The sequence below is a fragment of the Paramisgurnus dabryanus genome, chromosome 19 (assembly GCF_030506205.2).
Source record: "Paramisgurnus dabryanus chromosome 19, PD_genome_1.1, whole genome shotgun sequence".
In the NCBI taxonomy this organism is placed as follows: Eukaryota; Metazoa; Chordata; class Actinopteri; order Cypriniformes; family Cobitidae; genus Paramisgurnus; species Paramisgurnus dabryanus.
In genome coordinates this window covers 18944837-18971507 of record NC_133355.1, presented here as the reverse complement: position 1 = coordinate 18971507, position 26671 = coordinate 18944837, and the positions used below count along the sequence as shown (strand labels likewise).

Sequence of the window (26671 nt, the reverse complement as noted above, 5' to 3'; positions counted from 1 at the left end):
CATTCTTGAGCAGATGAGAGAGGAACTATTAAGAGAAAGAATGAACATTGACAGTGAAAGAGAAGAGTTAAGAATGAAAAAGGATGAACCTCAGAAAATGAGAGCCATGATGGAGCAAACGCAAAAATCTGATTTTCATTTGAAAGATGCATTAAGCCAGGACACCGAAAGCCGAAAGCTAAGCTTACCCCATAGCAAGTATGATTTGCCTGAAGAAAGGCAATTCATGGAAAATGAGAGGGACATGCTAGAACAGATGAGAGCTACAGTAAAAAGAGAAGCTGATCACATTGAACAGCAAAAGCAGGACATCCAGAATGAAAAACAGGTGCTAGAAGAAATGAAAGCTCAACTTCAGGAAGAGAGGAGGAACATTGATCATCTTAGCAACGAGATAAATGTGCAGCAATACCATCAACAAAGACAAGCGGCTGAGCATGAAATGGAGAAGGCTGATCTTGAAAAAACCAGAACAGAAATTGCTAAAGCACTTGAATGTCTTGCAGAAGAAAGAGAAAAGAACGAGAAGACAATGGCAGAGATTCAGATGCAAAAGGACACTCTTGAGGAAATGAGGGTAAGCATCTCAAGACAAATGGAGACTATTATGAATGAGAATGAAAACCTGTCACTCAGAGAAAGTGAACTTGCACAAATGCAGAAAGATGTCCTAAAACAACAGGAGGACATGGATGAACTGAAGAACATTGTTATGATGGAGATGGATCAGCTTGACCAAAGACAGACTGACATAGATCACTTACAAAGAGAAGTCGATGAGCTCATGGAATTCACAAAGACAGAAATGACCAACACAGAAAAAGAAAGAGTTGAACTGATGGCACAGAAAATACATTTTGAGAATGATATGGCCATTCTAGAGACAGTGAAGGAAAATAATAACCAACTGAAAATAAAGTTGCTTGAGGAAAAACAACTTATTGATAAAAACAAAGAACTGCTGAAAAGAGATTTGGATAATCTGGAGACACAGAAAGCAGATATAGAAAGAGAATTTGAGAATGTTAAAACTGAGAAACAAATAATGGAAAATGAGAAGGAGGAGCTGCGGAAGATGAAAACTGAACTTCAAAGACAAACTGAAGATCTTGAGAAACTAACTGAGAAGACAAAGAATGAAAGACAGCAGCTTAATGAGATGGCAGCCCAACTTAAAAAACAAAGAGATGAAATTAGTCCTCTTGAAAAGATCATAATAAGACAAGAGCTCCCAGATGAGATAGAGAAACAATGGAAAGCAATTCAGTCTGAAAAAGACCTGCTTCAAGAAGAAAGATCTGAACTAGAGAAAACTAAGAAAGAGATTTACAAAGCCAGTCAAGATTTAGATAAAAGAAAAACAGACATACTGAAAGAGAAAGACATTCTTGAGCAGATGAATAAAGACAACTCGAGACAAATAGCTTATATAGAAAATGAACTTGAAAATATAAGATGCAAAGAAAATGAACTACATCAAGTAAGAGTGGAACTTGAAAATCAACGAAAGGAAATTAATGACATGAAAATAACACAGGAAAGAATTAATATGGGGCATCTGGAACAAAAAAGAGCTGAGCTGGAAAGAGATTTAGAAAACTTCAGTATTCAGAAAGAAGCTTTTGAGAATGAGAAAAATGAAGAGGCAGAAAGACAGAAACAAGCCACTGCTGACAAAGAGATGATTACAAAGGAAAGAACAGATCTGGAGAAAACCAAGGATGAATTTAAAAGACAATGCATGATCCAATCTAAGAATAGTGACATTACACGGGCAGAGCTTCAGAAAGAGAGAGATTATCTAGATCAAATGAATATGGAGATCTTAAGGCAAAAGCATGATCTTGAGAAAGAAAAAGATGAACTGTCTGAGCAACGGCGGCAGAACGAGATAAATTTGAGGACAACGTTAAAGGAAGACATGGAAAAAGTGGAGCAACTTAGGAAAGAGGTTCAGAATGAGAAGGAAATGATTGAGAAAACCAGAAAGCAGCTGGAACAAGACATAGATTATATTGAACAAGAGAAATCTAATCTGGATAAAGAGCTAGAAGGGATAAAAATCCAACGACAGAATATGCAAGATGAAAGGGATCAACTAAAGCAAATAAAAGCTGACCTCCAAAGGAAATCTGATGATATAGACTCTCTACAAGATATATTGACTGCAAGAATGAAAGATGAACTTCAAAGAAAGTCTGAAAAGAGTAAAATTATTGCAGATCTTGATGAAGCAAATATTAAGATCCAACAACAAAAAATAGATTTGGAAAAGTATACCACAAAGCTAGAAAAATCTAGACTTGAACTAGAAGAAGCAAGGGCTGAGATAGAAAGGGTCAGAGATAGCATTGCACAACAGGTGGAGGAGCATTTACAGAAAGAAAAAGACAATACTGAAGATTTCAGAAAGAGTCTGCTTAAACAAGAAGGCGCCATTGAAAAGGAGAAGACAGAATTAAGATCAAGACTTCTTGAGCTACAACTTCTACAGACAGAAATACAGAAGGAAAAAGAAGAGATGGAAAAGCTAAGAGATCGGTCAGATCAAGAACTTCAAGAAGAGAGATGGAAACTACAGATGCAAGCAGAGGAATGGAGTCAACAAATGGACAAGTTGCAGAAAGAAATGGACATAGTCAATTCCCAAAAAGCTGAATTAGCAAAAGAAAGCGAAGCAAATAATGAAAAGTTAAAAGAGATTAAAAGAGAAATGGCTAAATACGAGCAGATAAAAACAAATATTCTAACCCAAAAAGAGGAGCTTGAAACTAAAAGGCAGTCAGAGATTGAGAAACTCACTGGCATGAAAGCTGAAATGCTGAAAGAGAGAGAGGAATTAGACGACAAGTTGCACAAGACTAAACGTGAGATGGGAGAATTAAACCTTCTCAGGGATGAAACTGAAGCCAAGAAGAAAGATCTTGATCAAAGAATGAAACAGGTGGCAAGAAAAAGAGATGAAATGGAGAAAATGAGGGCTGAAATAGAAAGTGCAAATGAGAAAGTTCAAATGGAGAGGGTTATGATAAGTGTAGAGTGGGATGAGGTAGAACGTACGAAAGCTGAGATTCAAAGAGCGAGAGAAGAGATACAGTCCCATGTGGAAGCAAGAGGGGAAGATCTGAGGGAGAAAGAACAGATGAATACAGAGTTACAGAAGCTACTGCAAGATTTCCAAAAAACGAAACATGATCCGGAACAAAGAATGGAGAGAGATGCTGATGTTGCAGTAGATGTAGAAGAAAAGCAAGAAATAATTGCTTACATGCAGAGGCTTATCCAGGAAATTGAGGTTGTTAGAGAGGATCTGAGAAGAATGAAAGATGAAGTCAGAGCCACTAGAGAAGAAAGGCTTAAACTGGAGAACATGAAGTTGGAGGTTGAAGCTACGAAAAAGAAAATGAAAGACACTTATGACCAGCACAAAAATGAATTGGAACATGAAAGACAGCAGATGGACAGAAGTAAAGACTTGTTAAGTAGAGAAAGAAGTGATATTGAGCAAAACAGGGCTGCTTTAGAAAGACAAAAACAAGAAATGACATTGGAGAAACAAAAACTTCAGGATGAAAATCAGCTGCTGGAGAAAGCAAAGGCTGACATAAAGAAAAAATCTGAGATTCTGGATAGCCTTCTAGAAGAGGCAACAAGAAAGAAAGAAGAAGCAGTAGGAAAGAGTATGGAAACATTAAGGATGGAGGACCTACAAGATGTTACTATTGAGAAGAACAAACTCACAGAGATGAAGGCGGAGTTGCTTCAACAGCAGGCAGAACTTGAGAAGAGCAAATCAGACATAAAACGTCAAAGAGACGAGTTAGACAAAATAAAGTCTGATGTTTCGCCTTTGGGAGAGGCGGAGTTGATCAAAATACAGAGACAGAAAGAAGAACTTCAAAAAGTGGTTCAAAAATTGACACATGAGAAGGGAGAACTTGAAGTCCTTAAGTCTGAGATGGTCCTAGAAAAGAGGAGTCTGGATCAGAAGATGAGACAAGTAATAAGAAAAAGGGATGAGATGGACAGAATTAAGACTGAGATAGAAAAGGCCAGAGAGGAGATTAACAGAGAGAGGCAGAATCTGGAACTACTGAGGGACAATGTTCAAAGTGCAAGAGAGGATTTTGAACTCTTGGTGGAGAAAACTTCAAATGTAGAAGATGAGGAAAGTACAAACGCTGATATCCAAAGACTGATTTTAGAGGTTGTGAAAATTAGGGAGATGGTGCGGTCTCTGAAAGCTGACATGGAGAGCAGGATGGAGGAAAGTAAGACAGAGATGGAAGAAAAGGAAAAATTTAAATTTGAAATGCAGAGGCTAATTCAAGATATTGGACAAATACGGGAAAATCTCGGAAGCCTTAAAGAAGAGATAGAAATCACCAGAAGGGACAAAAATGAATTGGAGAAGTTAAGGGGGGAACTTATAAAGAAGAAACAAGATGAAGAGAAGATAAAGGAAATGTTCCAGAAAGAAAGAGAAGAACTGGAACAGCTTAAATATGAGGTACAACAAGAAAAGGAAATTATAGAGACAAAAAAAGAGCTGGTTATGGTAGAAATGACCAAAGAGAAAATGAAAAAGTTTAAGGACACAGAAGAAGTACCCATAGCTGTTAAGAAGCCAAAAGAAGAACTACAAAGGGTCACTGAGGAACTATTGAGGAAAACCATGGATCTGGAACAGGTGGGGAAAGATATACTCAACCAAAAGCAAATCATGGAAGAAATAAAATTACAGCTTGAACAGAAAAAGACTGAACTAGAAGCAGTAACTTCTGAAATAATTAAAAGAGAGCAGATACTAAAGGAACAGTCAAATGAGTTGAATGATAAAGATCAAACATTACAGATGAAGAAAGAGATTCTGGAGAAAATGAATATGGAAATATTAAGTAAGAGGCAAGACATTGAAAAAGAGAAAAATAACCAAAGGAAAGAGTTTGAAATCCATAGAGGTGAATTACAAAAACAAAGGGATGAAGTTGAATCTTTAAAACAAGCTTTGATAATAGAGAAGGATTGGTTGAAAAACAAACAAGCTGAAATCAATCAACAAAGGCTTGAGATGAGTGATGCATTGAGAGCTAATGAGACAGAACGTGAAAACCTAGAAAAGATGAGGTCTGAACTAGAAAACCAAAGGGGTGAACTTGAAGCAAGCATCCAAAATGTCACAAAAGTGGAGGAGAAACTGGAAGAGATGAAGAGTGAACTAAAGAAAGAAAATGAACATTTAAAAGAAATGAAGCAGACGGTCAGCAAAGACAGAGATCTGATTGAACAAGAGAAAAATATTATCAGAGAAGAAACACAAGAGGTAGAGATCATAAAGCAAAGCATTGAAAAAGAAAGAACTGAGCTAGAAGATGCCCGTGCTGAGCTTCAGAAGAAATCAGATGCCACTGATAGCACCATACAGGAAGCAAAGAATGAGAAGGACAGATTAACAGACCTCAGTCTTAATCTTCAAGTCCAAAGAGAAAACATACAGAAAACAATTACAGAAATGGAGAATAGGAAGAAAGATCTTGATGAAATGAGTGCAAAACTACAAGATGACAAGGATACTTATGAAAGGAATAACACTGATCTGCAGCTAAAGAAAAAAGAGTTAATGAGAGAAATTAAAGACCTTGAAAGAAACAAAGAGCAACAAAGAGAAAAGGAAGAGATGGCAAGACAAGAGATTCAAAATCAAAGAGAGACTCTAGAACACATGAGGGTGGATATTCAGAAAGAAGGAGAAAAAGTTGACAAAGAGAAGGAACAGTCAGATTTAGAAAGAGCAGAATTACAAGCAAAGGAAAATGAGCTTGAGAACAGAATGCAAACACTCATGAATGAGAAACAACAGCTGAAACAGACTCAAGATGATTTTTGTCAAATGGAGAGAGACACCAAAATTAAACTGGAAGTAAAGGAAGCTGAAATTAAAGAGCAGGGACAACGATTTGTGGAAATGGGTGAAACACTGAATGAAGAAGTAAATGAATATAGAAAGCTGACTGAAGAGTTACGGAACGAAAAAGAACAGATTGACTTGGGCAAAAAGTGGATTGATCAAGAAAAGAAAAACATTGAAAACACCAAAAATGATTTGGAAAAGCAACTTCAAATCCTTAGACATGAACAGCAAAATGTGAAAGAAGAGAAGGAAATGCTAGAACAAGTCAGGACAGAATCCATAGAGATCCAGAATATGAATAAAAAACAGAGAGAAGATCAGGAGAAATGTTGGTTCAAGATTGAAGGGGAAAAGCAAAGAACGGCAGAAGAAGCAAGACTATTAGAGCGAAAGATGGAAGAAACTGACAGACTGCATAGAGACCTTGAAACCAGAAAATATCAGATTGACAAAGAAACAGAACAACTGTTGCGACTGAAGGTTGAACTGGACTGCATGAAAGAAGAAGTGGAAAATAATTACCAAAGCATTCAAGTTGCCAATGAAGAACTTCTAAAGGCTAAAGCTGAGATAAAGATAGAGACTGAGAAAATGAAGGACATAAAAGATGCTAACCTAATGGAAAAGAAACACATTGAAGAAATGAATGCACAACTCCAAAAAGAGAAAGAACAAATTGAACTAATGATGAGAGAGGTAAAAAGAAAAATGCAAGAAACTGATAAAACAAAAATCATGTTTGAGAAGGAAAAGAGTGAGATGGGAAACATAAAAATGGAAATTGAGAGTGAAAAGAAAGACCTGGAAAGGCAAAGAATGTTACAAGAAGAGCTTGATTCAGAAAGGAAGAGTGAGATACAAAAAGAAAGACTGGTCCTTGAGCAGATAAAGGGTGAACTTCATGCAGAAAAAGAAATAACAGAAAAAGAAAAGAATAACTTAAACACTATAATCCAGCAAATAGAACTTTTAAGGGCAGAGCTAAAAAACGAGCAAGATGAAAATGAGAATATAAAGAAAAACTTAATTATGGAGAAATTGAATGTTGAGAAACAGCAGGTTGATGTACTCAACCAGCAGCAAGAAAATAATAAAGAGAGAGACCTTCTGGAAAAAACGAGGTTTGAAATTGAAGAGCAAAAACAGGAGCTTGTTAATTTGGCACAAGACTTGCAGAAAGCCAAAAAAGAAATGGACGCCATCAAACACATGACCAACACAGAAAGAGATGAGGTAAAGCAAATGCAAAATGAGACACAGAGTCAGATCCAGTCAATTAAACTTGAAAGAGAAATATTGCAGGACAAGAAGAATGCTCTTGTGGTAAAGGAGATAGACATACAGACCAAAGAAGAGGAAGTAAATAAACTTCTGCAGGAAACAGAGAGGAAAAATATGGAAGTAGATGGAATCACTGCTCAGCTTCAGATTAAACAAAAACATTTAGATAATCTTCTTGATGAAACCAACAGGAAACAGAGAGACCTTGAACAAATACAGATTGAAATAGATTTGAAAAAACAAAAACATGATGCTGACTACAAATCGCTTGAGAAGATCCGCAATGAAATTAAAAAGGAAAAGGAAGAAATTGAGCGGAAGAAAGATGATCTGCAGACCTGGATTAGACAACATAAAGATGAAGTTCAAATCCATTTAGATCAATTAAAGAAAGAGAGACAAAGTCTACAAAACATGAAGGGAGAGCTCCTTACACAGAAAGAACTTGTGGAAAAAGAGAAAAAAGATTTGATGCTTCAAAGGGATGATCTGGATCTCATTAAAGCTGAAATAATAAGGAAACAGGATGAAATGGAGACTACAAGGCAAGCAATTATTATTGAGAAAGCTGAACTGCAGCAGAAAGAGGCTGATATCACACATCTACAGCAAAGAATAGATCACAATTTAAGAGAGATACATGAAGACAGAAGTGAAATAAATAAGATGAGGACGGAACTTGAGGATGAGAAATATGAAATCGATAAAAAAAAGAAAATGACAAATGCATTAACAAGAGAGTTAGAGCTGATGAAAGCAGAGTTGGAAGAAAAACAGCAAAAGATCCAAACTGAAGTGGAAAAACTCAAAGAAGAGAGAAACCTGGTTGACCAGCTGAAAGCTGATGTACAAAGTTATGCAGATAAAGTCTCAGAGGAGATCATGAGGGAGAGAGAGACACTTGAAAATATGCAGTCCCACTTAAAACTAATGAAGGAACAGTGTGACATTACAATGGAGGAGACAAACAGGAAGAGGAATGAGCTGGAAAAGACTGCAATTGACATGGCAGAGCAAAATCAAAAGATTGAGACAAAAAAAGACCTTCTAGACAAAGAAAGAAAGGATGTTGAAAGAGAAAGACTGGAACTACAAAGAAGAGTAGAAGACATAAAGCTGCAAAATATATATCTGAAAGAAAAGCAAGAAATAGAAAAAACAGCGATAGAGGAGGAAAAGAAGTTTCTTGAACAAAAGGGTAATGACATATTGAAAGAGAGAGAAGAAATGGATAAGGAAAAAGAGGAAATGATGACAAAGTGGAAAGAGCTGCACATTCGTCAGAAAGAAATACAGAAACAAAAAGATGAAATGGACAAAATCAAATGTGAGATACAGACTGAAAAGACAAAAATGAATCAGCAGCAGCAAAGACTGAATGAGAGTATAACAGCCATAAATAAGGAGAGGAGTGATATGGATAAGATGAAGACCGAATTTGAAACACACAGACAGCAAGAGGAAATTAGACTAAAAGAAGATATTGAGAAATTTGATCATATGAGAATTGATCTGGAGAGACATAAAACTGAATTAGATCATGAGCAACAGAAAATAAATGATGAATGGAAGTCGATTGAACAGAAGAATAATGACCTGCAGGAAATTAGTTCTGAAATAATGCATCAAAAACAGCAAATGGAAGAAGACCTCAGAGTGGCAATAAAACAAAAGAGATCAGAACTTGACCAGAAAATCAAACAGATTGATTTAGAAAAGACTGAAATTGAAAAGAGCAAAGAAACAGTACAGAAGTTAATGGATGACGTGAAAGAGCAGAGGAAATATATAAAACTACAGCAAGAAGAAACTGAACTTGAGAGACAAAATATCACTAATGAGAAAGATGATCTGGCTCAAAGAAAGACTAAACTACAAAAAGACAGTGAACAAAACAGGACAGAGAAGGAAAGACTGAAAGAAATGGAAGCACATCTACAAAGGGACAAAGAAGAAATCGAGAGTGTCATTGAGGAAACAAGAAGACGAAAAGAAGATTTGGAAAAGATGAGCACAGACATAACTGAACAAAAACAGGAGTTGAAGAATTACAGAGAGCTTCTTGAAAAAGAGAGAAAAGAAATAAATGATAAATGGACAGAGTTACAGCAGAGAATTGATGAATTTGAGACTCAAGTCAGAAAACAGAAAGAAGATGAAAAGATGAAAGAGACAGAAATAGTTGAAAAAAGAAAAAGTCTAGAGCAGTTTAACACTGAGATCCTGGACCTGAAGACTAAAGCTGAGCAGGAGCAACAAGATATAAACATGAAAAGACAAGAGTTAGACTCAATGGAAGAACAAATTAATAAAGAAAAAGAAAAACTACAAGAAATCAAAAACAAAGTTTTGACTGAAACAACAACACTTGAGATGAGATCTGCTGAGATAAACAAACAACAACAAAGTGTGGATGAGAATCTGAGAAAGATGATGGAGGAACGGGCAGAGCTACAGAAAAGATCTGATGACCTGGAGCTTACAATCACAAAACACAAAGAAAATGAAGAGATGAGTAAAATAGCAATGGAAGAAGAGAGGAAGCTTCTTGAGCAGAAGAGAGATGAAATCTCCAGACAAAGAGATGAATTAGAGAAGGACAAAGAGGAGGTGATGAAGAAGTGGAATGAACTGGACATTCTTCAGAAGAAAATACAAGAAGTCAAAGATGAGTTACAGACTGAAAAGACTGACATTAATCAACAAAAGCAAAAACTGGAGGAGAGTTTAAGAGCCATGAATGAGGAAAGAAGCGATCTGGATAAGATGAAGACTGAATTTGAAACACACAGACAACAAATCCAAGAGGAAATCAGAAAGAAATCGCAGATGGAGAAAGAGGAGCTTGATCAGATGAAGAATGAATTAGAGAGAGAAAAGATTCAAATGCTTAATGAACAGCAGAAAATAGATGATTATAAACAGCTGATTGATCAAGAAAGAGAGGGATTAGAAGTAGAAAGATTGAAACTTGAGCAGAAAATACAAGAAACTAATCTAGAAAAACATGAAATTGAAAAGAGCAAAGAAACAGTACAGAAGTTAATAGATGAAGTAGAAGAGAAGAGAAAAAATATAAATCTCCAAAAAGAAGAAATTGAGTTTGAGAGAGAAAAGATCACGAATGAGAAAGATCTTCTGATTCACAGCAAGACTGAACTACAAAAGGAAATTGAAGAAATCAGGAAGAAGGAGGAGGAATTAAGAGCAGAGAGAGAAACACTGAAAGAAATGGAAGAACATCTACAAAAGGACAAAGAGGAAATCGAAAGTGTCATTGAGGAAACAAGAAGAAGAAAAGAAGATTTGGAAAAGACGAGCACAGACATAAATGAACAAAAACAGGAGTTGAAGAATTACAGAGAGATTCTAGAAAAAGAGAGAGCAGAAATAAATGATAAATGGACAGAGTTACATCAGAGAATTGATGAATTTGAGACTCAAGTCAGAAAACAGAAAGAAGATGAAAAGATGAAACAGACAGAAATGGAAGAAGAAAGAAAAAGTCTAGAGCAGTTTAACACTGAGATCCTGGACCTGAAGACTAAAGCTGAGCAGGAGCAACATGATATAAACATGAAAAGACAAGAGTTAGACTCAGTGAAAGAACAAATTAATAAAGAAAAAGAAAAAATACAAGAAATCAGAAAGAAAATCCTGACTGAAACAGCAACACTAGAGATTAGATCTGCTGAGATAAACAAACAACAACAAAGTTTGAATGAGAACCTGAGAAAGATGATGGAGGAACGGGCAGAGCTACAGAAAAGATCTGATGACCTGGAGCTTACAATCACAAAACTGAAAGAAAATGAAGAGATGAGTAAAATAGCAATGGAAGAAGAGAGGAAGCTTCTCGAGCAGCAAAGAGATGAAAACTCCAGACAAAGAGATGAATTAGAGAAGGAAAAAGAGGACGTGATGAAGAAGTGGAATGAACTGGACATTCTTCAGAAGAAAATGCAAGAAGTCAAAGATGAGTTACAGACTGAAAAGACTGACATCAATCAACAAAAGCAAAAACTGGAGGAGAGTTTAAGAGCCATGAATGAGGAAAGAAGCGATCTGGATGAGATGAAGATTGAATTTGAAACACAGAGACAACAAATCCAAGAGGAAATCAGAGAGAAATCGCAGCTGGAGAAAGAGGAACTTGATCAGATGAAGAATGAATTAGAGAGAGAAAAGATTAAAATGTTTCACGAACAGCAGAAAATAGATGATTATAAACAGCTGATTGATCAAGAAAGAGAGGGATTAGAAGTAGAAAGATTGAAACTTGAGCAGAAAATACAAGAAACTAATCTAGAAAAACATGAAACTGAAAAGAGCAAAGAAACAGTACAGAAGTTAATAGATGAAGTAGAAGAGAAGAGAAAAAATATAAATCTCCAAGAAAAAGAAATTGACTTTGAGAGAGAAAAGATCACAAATGAGAAAGATCTTCTGATTCAAAGCAAGACTGAACTGCAAAAGGAAATAAAAGAAATCCAGAACAAGGAGGAGGAATTAAGGACGGAGAGGGAAAGACTGAAAGAAATGGAAGCACAGCTTCAAAAGGACAAAGAGGAAATCAAGAGTGTCATTGAGGAAACAAGAAGACGAAAAGAAGATTTGGAAAAGATGAGCACAGACATAACTGAACAAAAACATGAGTTGAAGAATTACAAAGAGCTTCTAGAAAAAGAGAGAAAAGAAATAAATGAAAAATGGACAGAATTACAGAAGAGAATTGATGAATTTGAGACTCAAGTCAGAAAACAGAAAGAAGATGAAAAGATGAAACAGACAGAAATAGATGAACAAAGAAAAAGTCTAGAGCAGTTTAACACTGAGATCCTGGACCTGAAGACTAAAGCTGAGCAGGAGCAACATGATATAAACATGAAAAGACAAGAGTTAGACTCAATGCAAGAACAAATTAATAAAGAAAAAGAAAAACTACAAGAAATCAAAAACAAAGTTTTGACTGAAACAACAACACTTGAGATGAGATCTGCTGAGATAAATAAACAAGAACAAAGTGTGGATGAGAATCTGAGAAAGATGATGGAGGAACGGGCAGAGCTACAGAAAAGATCTGATGACCTGGAGCTTACAATCACAAAACACAAAGAAAATGAAGAGATGAGTAAAATAGCAATGGAAAAAGAGAGGAAGCTTCTTGAGCAGAAGAGAGATGAAATCTCCAGACAAAGAGATGAATTAGAGAAGGAAAAAGAGGACGTGATGAAGAAGTGGAATGAACTGGACATTCTTCAGAAGAAAATACAAGAAGTCAAAGATGAGTTACAGACTGAAAAGACTGACATCAATCAACAAAAGCAAAAACTGGAGGAGAGTTTAAGAGCCATGAATGAGGAAAGAAGCGATCTGGATAAGATGAAAATTGAATTTGAAACACACAGACAACAAATGCAGGAGGAAATCGGAAAGAAATCGCAGCTGGAGAAAGATGAACTTGATCAGATGAAGAATAAATTACAGAGAGAAAAGATTCAAATGTTTCATGAACAGCAGAAAATAGATGATTATAAACAGCTGATTGATCAAGAAAGAGAGGGATTAGAAGTGGAAAGAGTGAAACTTGAGCAGAAAATACAAGAAACTAATCTAGAAAAACATGAAATTGAAAAGAGCAAAGAAACAGTACAGAAGTTAATAGATGAATTAGAAGAGAAGAGAAACAATATAAATTTTCTAAAAGAAGAAATTGAGTTTGAGAGAGAAAAGATCACGAATGAGAAAGATCTTCTGATTCAAAGCAAGAGTGAACTACAAAAGGAAATTAAAGAAATCATGAACAAGGAGGAGGAATTAAGAGCAGAGAGAGAAACACTGAAAGAAATGGAAGAACATCTACAAAAGGACAAAGAGGAAATCGAAAGTGTCATTGAGGAAACAAGAAGAAAAAAAGAAGATTTGGAAAAGACGAGCACAGACATAAATGAACAAAAACATGAGTTGAAGAATTACAAAGAGCTTCTAGAAAAAGAGAGAAAAGACATAAATGATAAATGGACAGAGTTACAGCAGAGAATTGATGAAGTTGAGACTCAAGTCAGAAAACAGAAAGAAGATGAAAAGATGAAACAGACAGAAATGGAAGAAGAAAGAAAAAGTCTAGAGCAGTTTAACACTGAGATCCTGGACCTGAAGACAAAAGCTGAGCAGGAGCAACATGATATAAACATGAAAAGACAAGAGTTAGACTCAGTGAAAGAACAAATTAATAAAGAAAAAGAAAAACTCCAAGAAATCAGAAATAAAGTTCTGACTGAAACAACAAGACTTGAGATGAGATCTACTGAGATAAACAAACAACAACAAAGTTTGAATGAGAACCTGAGAAAGATGATGGAGGAACGAGCAGAACTAGATAAAAGATCTGATGACCTGGAGCTTACAATCACAAAACACAAAGAAAATGAAGAGATGAGTAAAATAGCAATGGAAGAAGAGAGGAAGCTTCTTGAGCAGAAGAGGGATGAAAACTCCAGACAAAGAGATGAATTAGAGAAGGAAAAAGAGGAGGTGATGAAGACGTGGAATGAACTGGACATTCTTCAGAAGAAAATGCAAGAAGTCAAAGATGAGTTACAGACTGAAAAGACTGACATCAATCAACAAAAGCAAAAACTGGAGGAGAGTTTAAGAGCCATGAATGAGGAAAGAAGTGATCTGGATAAGATGAAGATTGAATTTGAAACACACAGACAACAAATCCAAGAGGAAATCAGAGTAAAATCACAGATGGAGAAAGAGGAGCTTGATCAGATGAAGAATGAATTAGAGAGAGAAAAGATTAAAATGTTTCATGAACAGCAGAAAATAGATGATTATAAAACGCTCATTGATCAAGAAAGAGAGGGATTAGAAGTGGAAAGAGTGAAACTTGAGCAGAAAATACAAGAAACTAATCTAGAAAAACATGAAATTGAAAAGAGCAAAGAAACAGTACAGAAGTTAATAGATGAATTAGAAGAGAAGAGAAACAATATAAATCTCAAAAAAGAAGAAATTGAGTCTAAGAGAGAAAAGATCACAAATGAGAAAGATCTTCTGAATCAAAGCAAGACTGAACTACAAAAGGAAATTAAAGAAATCCGGAACAAGGAGGAGGAATTAAGAGCAGAGAGAGAAACATTGAAAGAAATGGAAGAACATCTACAAAAGGACAAAGAGGAAATCGAAAGTGTCATTGAGGAAACAAGAAGAAGAAAAGAAGATTTGGAAAAGATGAGCACACACATAATTGAACAAAAAATGGAGTTAATGAATAACATGGAGCTTCTAGAAAAAGAGAGAAAAGAAATAAATGATAAATGGACAGAGTTACATCAGAGAATTGATGAATTTGAGACTCAAGTCAGAAAACAGAAAGAAGATGAAAAGATGAAAGAGACAGAAATAATTGAAAAAAGAAAAAGTCTAGAGCAGTTTAACACTGAGATCCTGGACCTGAAGACTAAAGCTGAGCAGGAGCAACAAGATATAAACATGAAAAGACAAGAGTTAGACTCAATGCAAGAACAAATTAATAAAGAAAAAGAAAAAATACAAGAAATCAGAAAGAAAATCCTGACTGAAACAGCAACACTAGAGATTAGATCTGCTGAGATAAACAAACAACAACAAAGTTTGAATGAGAACCTGAGAAAGATGATGGAGGAACGGGCAGAACTAGAGAAAAGATCTGATGACCTGGAGCTTACAATCACAAAACACAAAGAAAATGAAGAGATGAGTAAAATAGCAATGGAAGAAGAGAGGAAGCTTCTCGAGCAGCAAAGAGATGAAATCTCCAGACAAAGAGATGAATTAGAGAAGGACAAAGAGGAGGTGATGAAGAGGTGGAATGAACTGGACATTCTTCAGAAGAAAATGCAAGAAGTCAAAGATGAGTTACAGCTTGAAAAGACTGACATCAATCAACAAAAGCAAAAACTGGAGGAGAGTTTAAGAGCCATGAATGAGGAAAGAAGCGAACTGGATAAGATGAAGATTGAATTTGAAACACACAGACAACAAATCCAAGAGGAAATCAGAGTAAAATCACAGATGGAGAAAGAGGAGTTTGATCAGATGAAGAATGAATTAGAGAGAGAAAAGATTCAAACATTTCATGAACAGCAGAAAATAGATGATTACAAACAGCTGATTGATCAGGAAAGAGAGGGATTAGAAGTAGAAAGATTGAAACTTGAGCAAAAAATAAAAGAAACTAATCTGGAAAAACATGAAATTGAAAAGAGCAAAGAAACAGTACAGAAGTTAAGAGATGAAGTAGAAGAGAAGAGAAACAATATGAACCTCCAAAAAGAAGATATTGAGTCTGAGAGAGAAAAGATCACAAATGAGAAAGATCTTCTGATTCAAAGCAAGACTGACTTACAAAAGGAAATTGAAGAAATCAGGAACAAGGAGGAGGAATTAAGGACAGAGAGGGAACGACTTAAAGAAATGGAAGCACATCTACAAAAAGACAAAATGGAAATCGAGAGTGTCATTAAGGAAACAAGAAGACAAAAAGAAGATTTGGAAAAGATGACCACAGACATAACTGAACAAAAACAGGAGTTAATGAATAACAGAGAGATTCTAGAAAAAGAGAGAAAAGAAATGAATGATAAATGGACAGAGTTACAGCAGAGAATTGATGAATTTGAGACTCAAGTCATAAAACAGAAAGAAGATGAAAAGATGAAACAGACAGAAATAGATGAACAAAGAAAAAGTCTAGAACAGTTTAACACTGAGATCCTGGACCTGAAGACTAAAGCTGAGCAGGAGCAACATGATATAAACATGAAAAGACAAGAGTTAGACTCAATGCAAGAACAAATTAATAAAGAAAAAGAAAAACTACAAGAAATCAGAAACAAAGTCCTGACTGAAACAACAAGACTTGAGATGATATCTACTGAGATAAACAAACAACAACAACGTGTGGATGAGAATTTGAGAACGATGATGGAGGAGAGAAATAAACTTGAAATGAGGAAGAAAGAAACAAAGGACATTGAAAGGACTGAAGTACAAAGAAGAATTGATGACCTGGAGCTTACAATAATAAAACTTAAAGAAAATGAAGAGATGAGGAAAATAGCAATGGAAAAAGAGAGGAAGCTTCTTGTGCAGAAGAGTGATGAAATCTCGAAACAAAGAGATGAATTAGAGAAGGACAAAGAAGATGTGATGAAGAGGTGGAATGAACTGGACATTCTTCAGAAGAAAATGCAGGAAGTCAAACATGAGTTACAGACCGAAAAGACTGACATCAATCAACAAAAGCAAAAACTGGAGGAGAGTTTAAGAGCCATGAATGAGGAAAGAAGCTATTTGGATGAGATCAAGATTGAATTTGAAATACACAGAAAAGAAATGGAGGAGGAAATCAGAGTGAAAACAAAGATGGAGAGGGAGGAACATAATGAAATGATGGCCAAAATATTGAAGGAACAACAAGAAACTGAAAGAAGCAAGAACATGATTGACAACCTAACCAAGAAAATACAGCAAACAAGGACAGAACTAAATGCCCAAGAGGAGGAGATCAAACTTGCAAAGCAAACAGTGCAGAATGAAAGGATAGATATAGAGCGATTCAAAGCTGAACTCATAAAAGAGGCTGAAGAAATAAAGACCATAAAAGTGCAGGCTATGAAAGATAAAGAGAAAGCTCAGATATTGGCTCACGAACTTGAAAAAGATAAAGAAGAGTTTGAAAAATTAAAAGAGGGTGTTCAATACCAACCAAAAGAAATGGTCAGCGAGCAGATACAGCGAGAAAGAGATGAAATTACCAAACACCTGTTTGAGATTCAAAGAGAAAAGGAGGAGCTTGAAATAAACAAAAGGATCTTGGAAAGTCAGAGAGAGGCTCTAGAAAAGATGGATAGTAAATCACTGATAAAGGAGATTGAAGTCAACTTAGTTAGTTCTGCTACACAAACATTACTATCTGATGTAGAAAAGATAGGAGACATTGAACTGGACAAAGCAATGACTGATCTCCAGAGAGAGCAGAAAGAGACTAAGAAAATGAGACAAGAAATTGACAGAGAGAAGAAATATCTAGAAGAACATAAAGCAGCTCTTGTGAAACAACATGAGGAGTTGGAGATATGCAGACAAAATATAGAAAATGATAAATCTGAGTTAGAAATAACCAAAGAAAAGATGGAGAACGAGTTGAAAAGATTTGAAATTGAGACAAAGAGCAAACAGGAGAGAATAAAGGATATGGAAGTAAAACTTCAAGAAAAGACGATAGAAATGAGAACGGTCTCAGATGAAACAGAAAGAAAAAGAGAGGAGCTGGATTTCATAAATACAGAGATAAAAAGAAAAAAACAAGAGACACAACAAATGGCAAAACATGAGTTTGGTCAAACAAGCACTGGCACAGTTGAAGAAACAGAGGAGAGTGAAAAAGGACAAGAGTTAGAAAAGCTTGACATGGAGGAACTACAGAACCAGAAGGAGGGTTTGCAGAAGGTGAAATATGATGTTAATAAAGTACATGCTGAATTGGAGATCCATCAGGCAAAGCTGGATTTAGAAAGGGCTGAGCTAAATCAAACGAGAGCCGATCTGGAGACACAAACAGAAAAGTTAGAGCTTATCCAACAAACCATACACACCGAAAAAAAGAAGGAGAAATCAGGCGTAAGGGGAGAAGAGGACACAAAAAGCATTTTGGAAATGGTCATGAAAGAAAAGGAAAGGGTGGAAGATATAGCAGCCCAACTTTCCAAAAAACAGAAAGAGTTTACAAACATTATGGAGGAGACATATCAATGGATAGATCAGATCAAACTGGTTGATCAGGATATTAAAACCAAGCGAGAAGAAATTGAATACCTTAAAAATCTGACACAGGAGGAGCTGGATGAACTACAGATCAAGAAAGAAGAAATTAGCAAAATGGGGAAGAAAATGTACATTGAAAGTCTAGAAATACGGAGAGAGCGAAATGAATTGGAACAAATGAAAGCAGAATTATGGAAAGAGGAACAGTTCACACAGAGAGAAACAAAGACACAGCAAACTGATGCAGAAGTCCAGTATGATGAACCTAAGGACTTGCAAAAGGTAGAAAGAGAGGAAATAGAGAGGATGAATGCTGACCTTGAGAACAAGCAGATAGAAATTGAGACCATGAGAGAATTGATAACAAGAGAGAAAAATGAGCTGGAATGGAAACAAGCTGAAATGGTTGAAGAAACATTAAAGACTGAAACAATTCTTAGTGAAACCAGGAGACAGAAGGAAGACTTGGAACAGATGAATACTGATTTAATCAGACAAAACACAGAGCTGGAAAACAACTGCCAACTACTAGAAAGAGAAAAGACAGAAGCGGACAATAGGTTGTTTGTTTTACAGGATGTGATAAATGAACTCCAAATTAAGTTAAAGTCTGTAGAAGATTTTGAAAAGTTCAAGATGGAGGAGAGGGATGCAAAGAAGAGGAGTCTGGAGAAAGCCAAGGATGAGATATCTAAAGAGCAAGAGAAAATTGATCGAGAAACTCAAGTTTTGGGAATGAGAAGAGATGAGCTGCTGCACATTGAACAAGAAATTCAAAATCAGACACAAATCCTGGAAGAAATGAAGAATAAAGTGACTATGGAAAAAAATGCACAAGAGAGGGCTGAAATATATAAACAAACTCAACAAACGGAAGACATCTTGAAAAATGAAAGAGTAGAGATTGTATATCTGAAAGATCAGTTACTGAAAGAGAAAAAGGATGTTGAAACCATGAAAGAGAGAATTAATAGAGAGATGGAACATGTTGAAAAGATTCGGTCCCAGTTAGATGAAAGAAAAGAAGAGATAGAGTTTAAAGAAGAACAACTAGACGACAAGAGAAATGAGCTCAAACGAAAAGAAATGGAGATTGAAGAAAAAATGGAGGAATTACGAAAAGAGAGGGAAAACTTAAGTGCCATAGAAATTCAACAGCAAAAAGAAAGAGAAGATATTGATTTAGTAGCGGAGGACAATAAAAGAAAACAAGCTGAGTTACAAAAACAGCTGCAGGATGTAGAAAACACCAAGATCAAGCTGGAAAAGGAGAAGGATGAGATTGATGAGATGAAGACAGAGATACAATTCAAAAGAGAGGAACTAGAAGAAATTATCCAAAAGTTTAAAATAAAAGAGAACAACATTCAAACAGAAAGAGAAGTTTTGGAGCAGGCAAATTTTGAGTTAATAAGGCAAAGCATGGAAATGAAAAACGAGAAAGAAGATTTACGACTCCAGAGAGAAAAAATAACAATCTGGGAAGCAGAAGTACAGAAACAGAAGAAGGAGACAGAAGAGCTACAGAAAGTCACTGAAAGAGAGAAAAGTGAGCTCCACAGGGAAATACAACAACAAAAACATGAGATGGAAAGTATTTGGGAAAAGACAAGGAATGAGGTGCAGGCTGTTGAGAAACTTCAAAAAGAAATCGAAGAACAGAGGAAAGAAATTGCACACATTCAAGAAAGACTGGCCATGGAAAAACATGAACAGGATCAAATAAAAACCGAATTACAGTTAGAGAAACAAAGAGTTGATGAAGATAAGCAGATGCTGAAGCAGCTCATGAATGAAACAGAAAATAAAATATCCCAGTTAAACAAAGACATAGAGAAGATTAAGGCCGACAAACAAAATATTGAAGATAAAAGATCTTCCCTGGCAGAGCAGAGAGACACGATGGAAAGAACATTGAATGAAATAAGATGTAAAGAAACTGAACTGAAAAACAAAGAAATAGAACTTGACACACAGCAGAAAGACGTGGATAAAATGAGAAACACAGTCATGGCTGAGAAAATGCTACTTGAAAAGAGACAAAATGCTTTGGATCAACAGCAGCGAGAGGTTGATCGACTGACTGATGAAAACCGGACCATAAAAACTGACCTGGAACGACAGAGAAAACAACTACAAGAGAGCATCAAGGAGTTTGAATGCAAAAAGGATGAAACCGTGAACAGACTGCAACAGATAACCAAGACAGACAAGGAACGTGTGGAATTGGCACAACATTTTGAAATGGAAAGAGAAGATAGTCCAAGTAAAGAAATCCAAAGACATAAGGAGGAACTGCAAACCCTAAACTCTGAGATAGAAAAGTCCAAACAAGAAGTGGAATTCAACAAAAAGATGATTGAAAAAGAAATGCAAAATCTGGAGCAGAAGAGAATGGATTTATTGACAGAGCTTAATGAACTCAAATTCAAGATTGATACAAAGAGAAAAGAGGTAGAAAGTACAACGACGGAGGGAGAAAAGATGAAAGACACTTTACAAACAGTCAGAGACGACACTGAAGCAGTGAGACAGAGAGAGGCTGCACTCGAATTGCAGATTGATCTACAAAAACAAAGAGAGGAATTACATGAACTGAGAAACAAACTTGATGCAGAGAAGTGCCAGCTTGAAAAAAGAAAAGTCTTGTTAGATCAACAGCAAAGTCATGCGGAAGACATCGTGGAAGCTATAAAACGAGACAAAGAGATGCTTGAAAAAGAAAAGTCTGAGCTTGATCAAAACAGACAAATCCTAAATGAAAACATGCAAAGAGAACGAGCAGAACTCAAAACGCTTAGAGATGACATACAAAAAGACAAAGAAAAGAGTGAACACAGCAAGCAGATCATTGACAGCATAAAACATCCTATCCTAAAAGACAGAGAAACTTCTAAATCAGATTACACCCAGCAAGAAGGTCCACAACAGACACAACACGAGCAAAATGAGGTGAGCCTTCTTGAGCTTGAGGACGCAAAGGCAAACCTGCAGACAATAAGGGCTGAATGTAGAGCTGCGGAACAAGCAAAGTTAGAGATCATGGAGAGCATTAAAGAGAGGAGGAAGAGCCTGGAGTTGGTTTACACCGAGCTCCTAAGACTTCGAGAGGAGACAGAGCATCTGACACAAACATGTCAAAATAAAAGAAGTGAACTGCAGGACATACAAAAAGAGGAGATGTGGTCTATGAAGACTCAACTGGATGCAGATATGCAAAGCCAAGATGAATACAAAATAGTGTGCCAGATAGAGAAACAAGACGCGTGCGTGCAGTATGAGACAAATGATACAGAGACTACTGAATTTGGTATAGGACTTACTGGAGACATTAGGCAAATGAGAACTCAAGAGACACAAACTGAAGACCAGGCTTTTACAGAGCTTACACCAGATAGAGATGTTCTACCAAGTAACAAAGAGATAGATTCAATGAAAAGGAGAATACAAGAGATGAAAGCGGAACTAGAGAACAGATTAAAAGACATCCAGAGGAACGAACTAGAAAGGCTCGGCCTACAAAGAGAAAAAATTGAACTCGAAATAAAAAAAGCAGAGATTGAGAGATATAACGAAGCTCTCCAGCATGAAACTGAGACTGAAAGACTGAAAATCATTGAAAGAGAGAAGGAAATACTTCTGTTAAGAGAATGTTTGCTAATTGAAATAAATCAGCTGAGGACCGAAGGGACAGCAACAAGTGCAGAGCACTTGGAGAGAATGGAGCGTCTCATCGATGATGCAGCTTTGAGGGTGGACAGATTGAGACAGGTAACGGATCGAGCCGTGCAAACGTTAATACTGGAGGGAGATCAGATTGGAAGGGAGGTTCATAGGGAAATACAACAACAAAAACATGAGAAGGAAAGCATTTGGGGAAAGACAAGGACTGAGGTTTCGGCTGTTGAGAAACATCGAAAAGAAATTGAAGGACAGAGGAAAGAAATTGCACATATTCAAGAAAGACTGACCATGGAAAAACACGAACAGGATCAAATAAAAACCGAGTTACAGTTAGAGAAACAAAGAGTTGATGAAGATAAGCAGATGCTGAAAGAGTTTAAAGCTGATTTACAAAGAGAGGCTGCCAACATTGAAATGCTTAAGGAGGAAATAAAGACAGAAAAGCAGAAGACAGAGCAAATGAGTAGAGACAAAGAGGACAAGATGTTGGAGGACATGAGAAGAAAAGAAGAAGAGCTCAGCACCATGCAAGCTGAAACTGAAAGGCAGAGAAAGGTGATGGAGTCTGATCTGTTGCTACTTCAAACACAAAAAGACGACTTGGAAAAGAGCAAAACAGCGAATGAGATTCTAAGAGAGAATCTTGAAAAACAAAAGGTGACGAATGACTTTACAATGCAAAAAGAGCGGCAGGCACTGGAACAAATGATGTCTGATGTGGCAGAGCAGAGAGACACGGTGGAAAGAACATTGAATGAAATAAGATGTAAAGAAACTGAACTGAAAAACAAAGAAAAAGAACTTGACACACAGCAGAAAGACATGGATAATATAAGAAACACAGTCATGGCTGAGAAAATGCTACTGGAAAAGAGACAAAATGCTTTGGATCTACAGCAGCGAGAAGTTGATCGACTGACTGATGAAAACAGGACCATAAAAACTGATCTGGAACGACAGAGACAACAACTACAAGAGAGCATCATGGAGTTTGAATGCAAACAGATTGAAGAAACCAAGATGGACGAGCAACGTGTGGAATTAGCACAACATTTTGAAATGGAAAGAGAAGATAGTCTAAGTAAAGAAATCCAGAGACATAAGGAGGAACTGCAAACCCTAAACTCTGAGATAGAAAAGTCCAAACAAGAAGTGGAATTCAACAAAAAGATGTTTGAAAAAGAAATGCAAAATCTGGAGCAGAAGAGAGCGGATTTATTGACAGAGCTTGATGAACTCGAATTCAAGATCGATATAAAGAGAAAAGATGTAGAAAGTACAACGACGGACGGAGAAAAGATGAAAGACACTTTACAAACAGTCAGAGATGACACTGAAGCAGTGAGACAGAGAGAGGCTGAACTAGAATTGCAGATTGATCTACAGAAACAAAGAGAGGAATTACATGAACTAAGAAACAAACTTGATACAGAGAAGTGCCAGCTTGAAAAAAGAAAAGTCTTGTTAGATCAACAGAAAAGTCAGGCGGAAGACATCGTGGAAGCTATAAAACGAGACAAAGAGATGCTTGAAAAAGAAAAGTCTGAGCTCGATCAAAACAGACAAATTCTAAATGAAAACATACAAAGAGAACGAGCAGAACTCAAAAGGCTTAAAGATGACATACAAAAAGACAAAGAGGAGAGTGAACACAGCAAGCAGATCATTGAACACCGTCTCCTAAAAGACAGAGATGATTTAAATGTGCTGAAGGAGGAGACAGAGTTCAGCAAACAGAGCGTACAACATAAGAGAAGTTTGCTGCAACAAGACAAAGAAAAAGTAGATCTGGAAGGAGAAAAAATTAAAACAAAGCTGGAAATAGAGATTTCGGAGTACAAAACAGAATTAAAAACTCTGGCAGAGCAAACAAACAGAAAGATATCAGAACTGAAGATGTTAAACAAGAAAATTAAAGAAAAGAAACGGGAAGCAGAATTGAAACCCTTAGCAGCAGGTGACACGTCAGAGAGAGATGCTGATGTCCTGGTAGAGGAACCGGAGACAGATGTATCTCAGATGTATCAACAGGAACTGATAAAGACCATATTAAAACATGCTGAAACACAAACAAGTTTTGAGGATTTCGAAAAAATGAAGACAACAATGGAGGATGATGAAAGAAACTGGAAGGTGAGAGAGGAACATTCAACAGATGAGACTGAAAGGAAGACAGAAGCTGTTGAGACTAGGATGGAAGACACGTTTGAGAGGTCAAGAGATGAACTTACAAAAGACAAAGAGGCACTTATAAACATTTCAGATGAAATGGAGACTATTAAGGAAACATTCCAAAGACGGATAGAAGAACTGGAAAAAACAATAGAAACAATGAAAACAGAAAAGGAAAGGGTCGAGGGTCAAAATCAAGTGCTTCAACAAAAACAAAATGAACTACTAAAAGAGACACACAAGCTTCAGAGAGTAAAGGATATTGAGGAAACCACAGAAATCATACACAAAACATCCTCTCAAGTACAAGACCCTAAGGACATGTCAGACATGGAAAAGACACATGTTGACAGCAGTCTGGAACTAACCGGCAAATCCATGCCGGAAACAGAAAGAGTTACCCAATCGAATGCAGCGACACAAACTTCTACATCAGATCACACCCAGCAGGAAGCACCACAACAGACACAACACGAGCAAGATGAGGTGAGCATTCTTGAGCTTGAGGATGCAAAGGCAAACCTGCAGACAATAAGGGCTGAATGTAGTGCTGCTGAAGAAGAAAAGTTAAAGATCATGAAGAGCATTGAGATGCGGAGGAAGAGTATGGAGTTGGTTTACACCGAGCTCCTGAGACTTCGAGAGGAGACGGAGCATCTGACACAAACATGTCAAAATAAAAGAAGTGAACTGCAGAACATACAAAAAGAGGAGATTGGGTCTATGAAGACTCCACTGGATACAAATATACAAAGCCAAGATGAATACAAAATATTAAGCCAGATAGAAAAACAAGACGCGTGCGTGCAGTATGAGACAAAGGATATGGAGACAACTGAATTTGGTATAGGACTTACTGGAGACATTAAGCAAATGAGAAGTCAAGAGACACAAACTGAAGACCAGGCTTTTACAGAGCTTACACCAGATAGAGATGTTCTACCAAGTAACAAAGAGATAGATTCAATGAAAAGGAGAATACAAGAGATGAAAGCGGAACTAGAGAACAGATTAAAAGACATCCAGAGAAACGAACTGGAAAGGCTCGGCATACAAAGAGAAACAATTGAACTCAAACTAAAAAAAGCAGAGATTGAGAGATATAACGAAACTCTCCAGCATGAAACTGAGACTGAAAGACTGAAAATCATGGAAAGAGAGAAGGAGATACTTCTGTTAAGAGAATGTTTGCTAATTGAAATAAATCAGCTGAGGACCGAAGGGACAGCAACGAGTACACAGCACTTGGAGAGGATGGAACGTCTCATGGATGATGCAGCTTTGAGGGTGGACAGATTGAGACGGGTAACGGATAGAGCTGTGCAAACGTTAATGCTGGAGGGAGATGGAGAACAGATTGGAGGAGCTCAGAGAGAGGCATTTGCGCCGGTGGAAGAAAGCAGAAGGGCGAAGGTTTCTCTGGATGTCCGGGTCGAGGATAGACAGGAGGGACAGAGCGCAGAAGCCCCAATTCTAGAACGGAGGAGGGGACTAATGCACTGGATCAGACGACGATGCTGTTCCTGCTGTCCCAGAAGTCCTAGAGACACTGAGGGGGACACTAAGCAGGACATTTTATAAGTGCCGGTCTTGTTTACACACAGCATAAGCAATTATCAGAGATTGATGAAATTAACTATACCAGTTGCAGTTAGCATTATGTGTTACATATGATGTTGAAGATAAACATAACATTTTGGCAAAAAAATATAAGAACAGTGATACTAGACAGCATATTGCATATACAGTCAGTTAGTGCACCACAGAACTTGCTGTTACTTATATCATGATGTTTATCATAGTTCATACTAACCAAAAGATGAGAGGTTTGCATTTTCAAAACATTTCACAAATATTAGCATAAACCAGAATATACTAAACCAATAACTAAATGTATATTTCATGAACACATGCATTTATACGAATACATGAAGCCCATTAGCATAATGTATGCAATTGCATGTGTGTATCTGTGTATGTGTGTATTGTTTTCCCCCACTGTTAGCCTAGAGAACACCCTGGGATCAACTAATGCCAAAATTATCCAAATCATTTCTCAATGCAAATTACTGTAATTATAATTCTGTGTTTGTGTGTATTCTGATATTCCCTTTTGAACAAAATTTCCCAGAAGGATCTGAAGTGTTGGGCTCTTTTAATTGGAAATCACTTGAACCTCGGATGGAAAGCTCTCTTTCAGGCAATGTTCAGGCAATATGCACATTCCAGGGGCACGCGGGAACACAGATAAATGTGAGAGGTCAGTCCCCACACTCCACCAGCATCAATGCTCGGGGTCATCTTTGTTGTGTTCACATACTTGCGGCTCCACATTGGAGGGAATGTTGCAGATGTGCCCTGTTTTGATCACAGAAGCTGCTGAGAGCGGTGGATCTGAGGATCATCCAGTGAACTGTGGTGGAAAGTCAATTACAGGGGCTGCTAACTTGCCTGAACAAAGGAGAGTTTATACATCTAGACTTTAATAGTAATCATTAAAATGTGATAATAAATAGGCTATGGCAATTGATAAAATAACATTAAGTATCCATTAAAAATGTCCAACACTTCAAAAAATGAAAGAAAAACAGCCCAATCTAAATATATGGGCAATAATTGTAATGTTTAAACTACATTAATTGTTATAAACACCACTATGCCCAAATGCACATATACACACACAACAGATGCATCATTTTCTATGTGTAAAGCACACATGTACATGTATTTTTTATCATGTATATGCTTTAAATTTGGAATCAAATGTTATTTAAATAAATGCCATATAATTTATTATCAAGATTGTCT

The 26671-nt window shown here is 36.6% G+C and overlaps 1 protein-coding gene across 1 annotated transcript in view; it reads left to right on the top strand.

Annotated features, from left to right (window-relative positions):
• The window catches only part of LOC141281072 (uncharacterized), a 53432-nt gene extending 26775 nt beyond the window's left edge, over positions 1–26657 (top strand). The window contains exon 7 of the mRNA XM_073812731.1: positions 630–26657. Coding sequence (XP_073668832.1) covers positions 630–25444 — 24815 coding nt within the window. The 3' untranslated portion in view covers positions 25445–26657. The remainder of the gene's footprint in view (positions 1–629) is intronic.
• Positions 26658–26671: the final 14 nt, after the last annotated feature.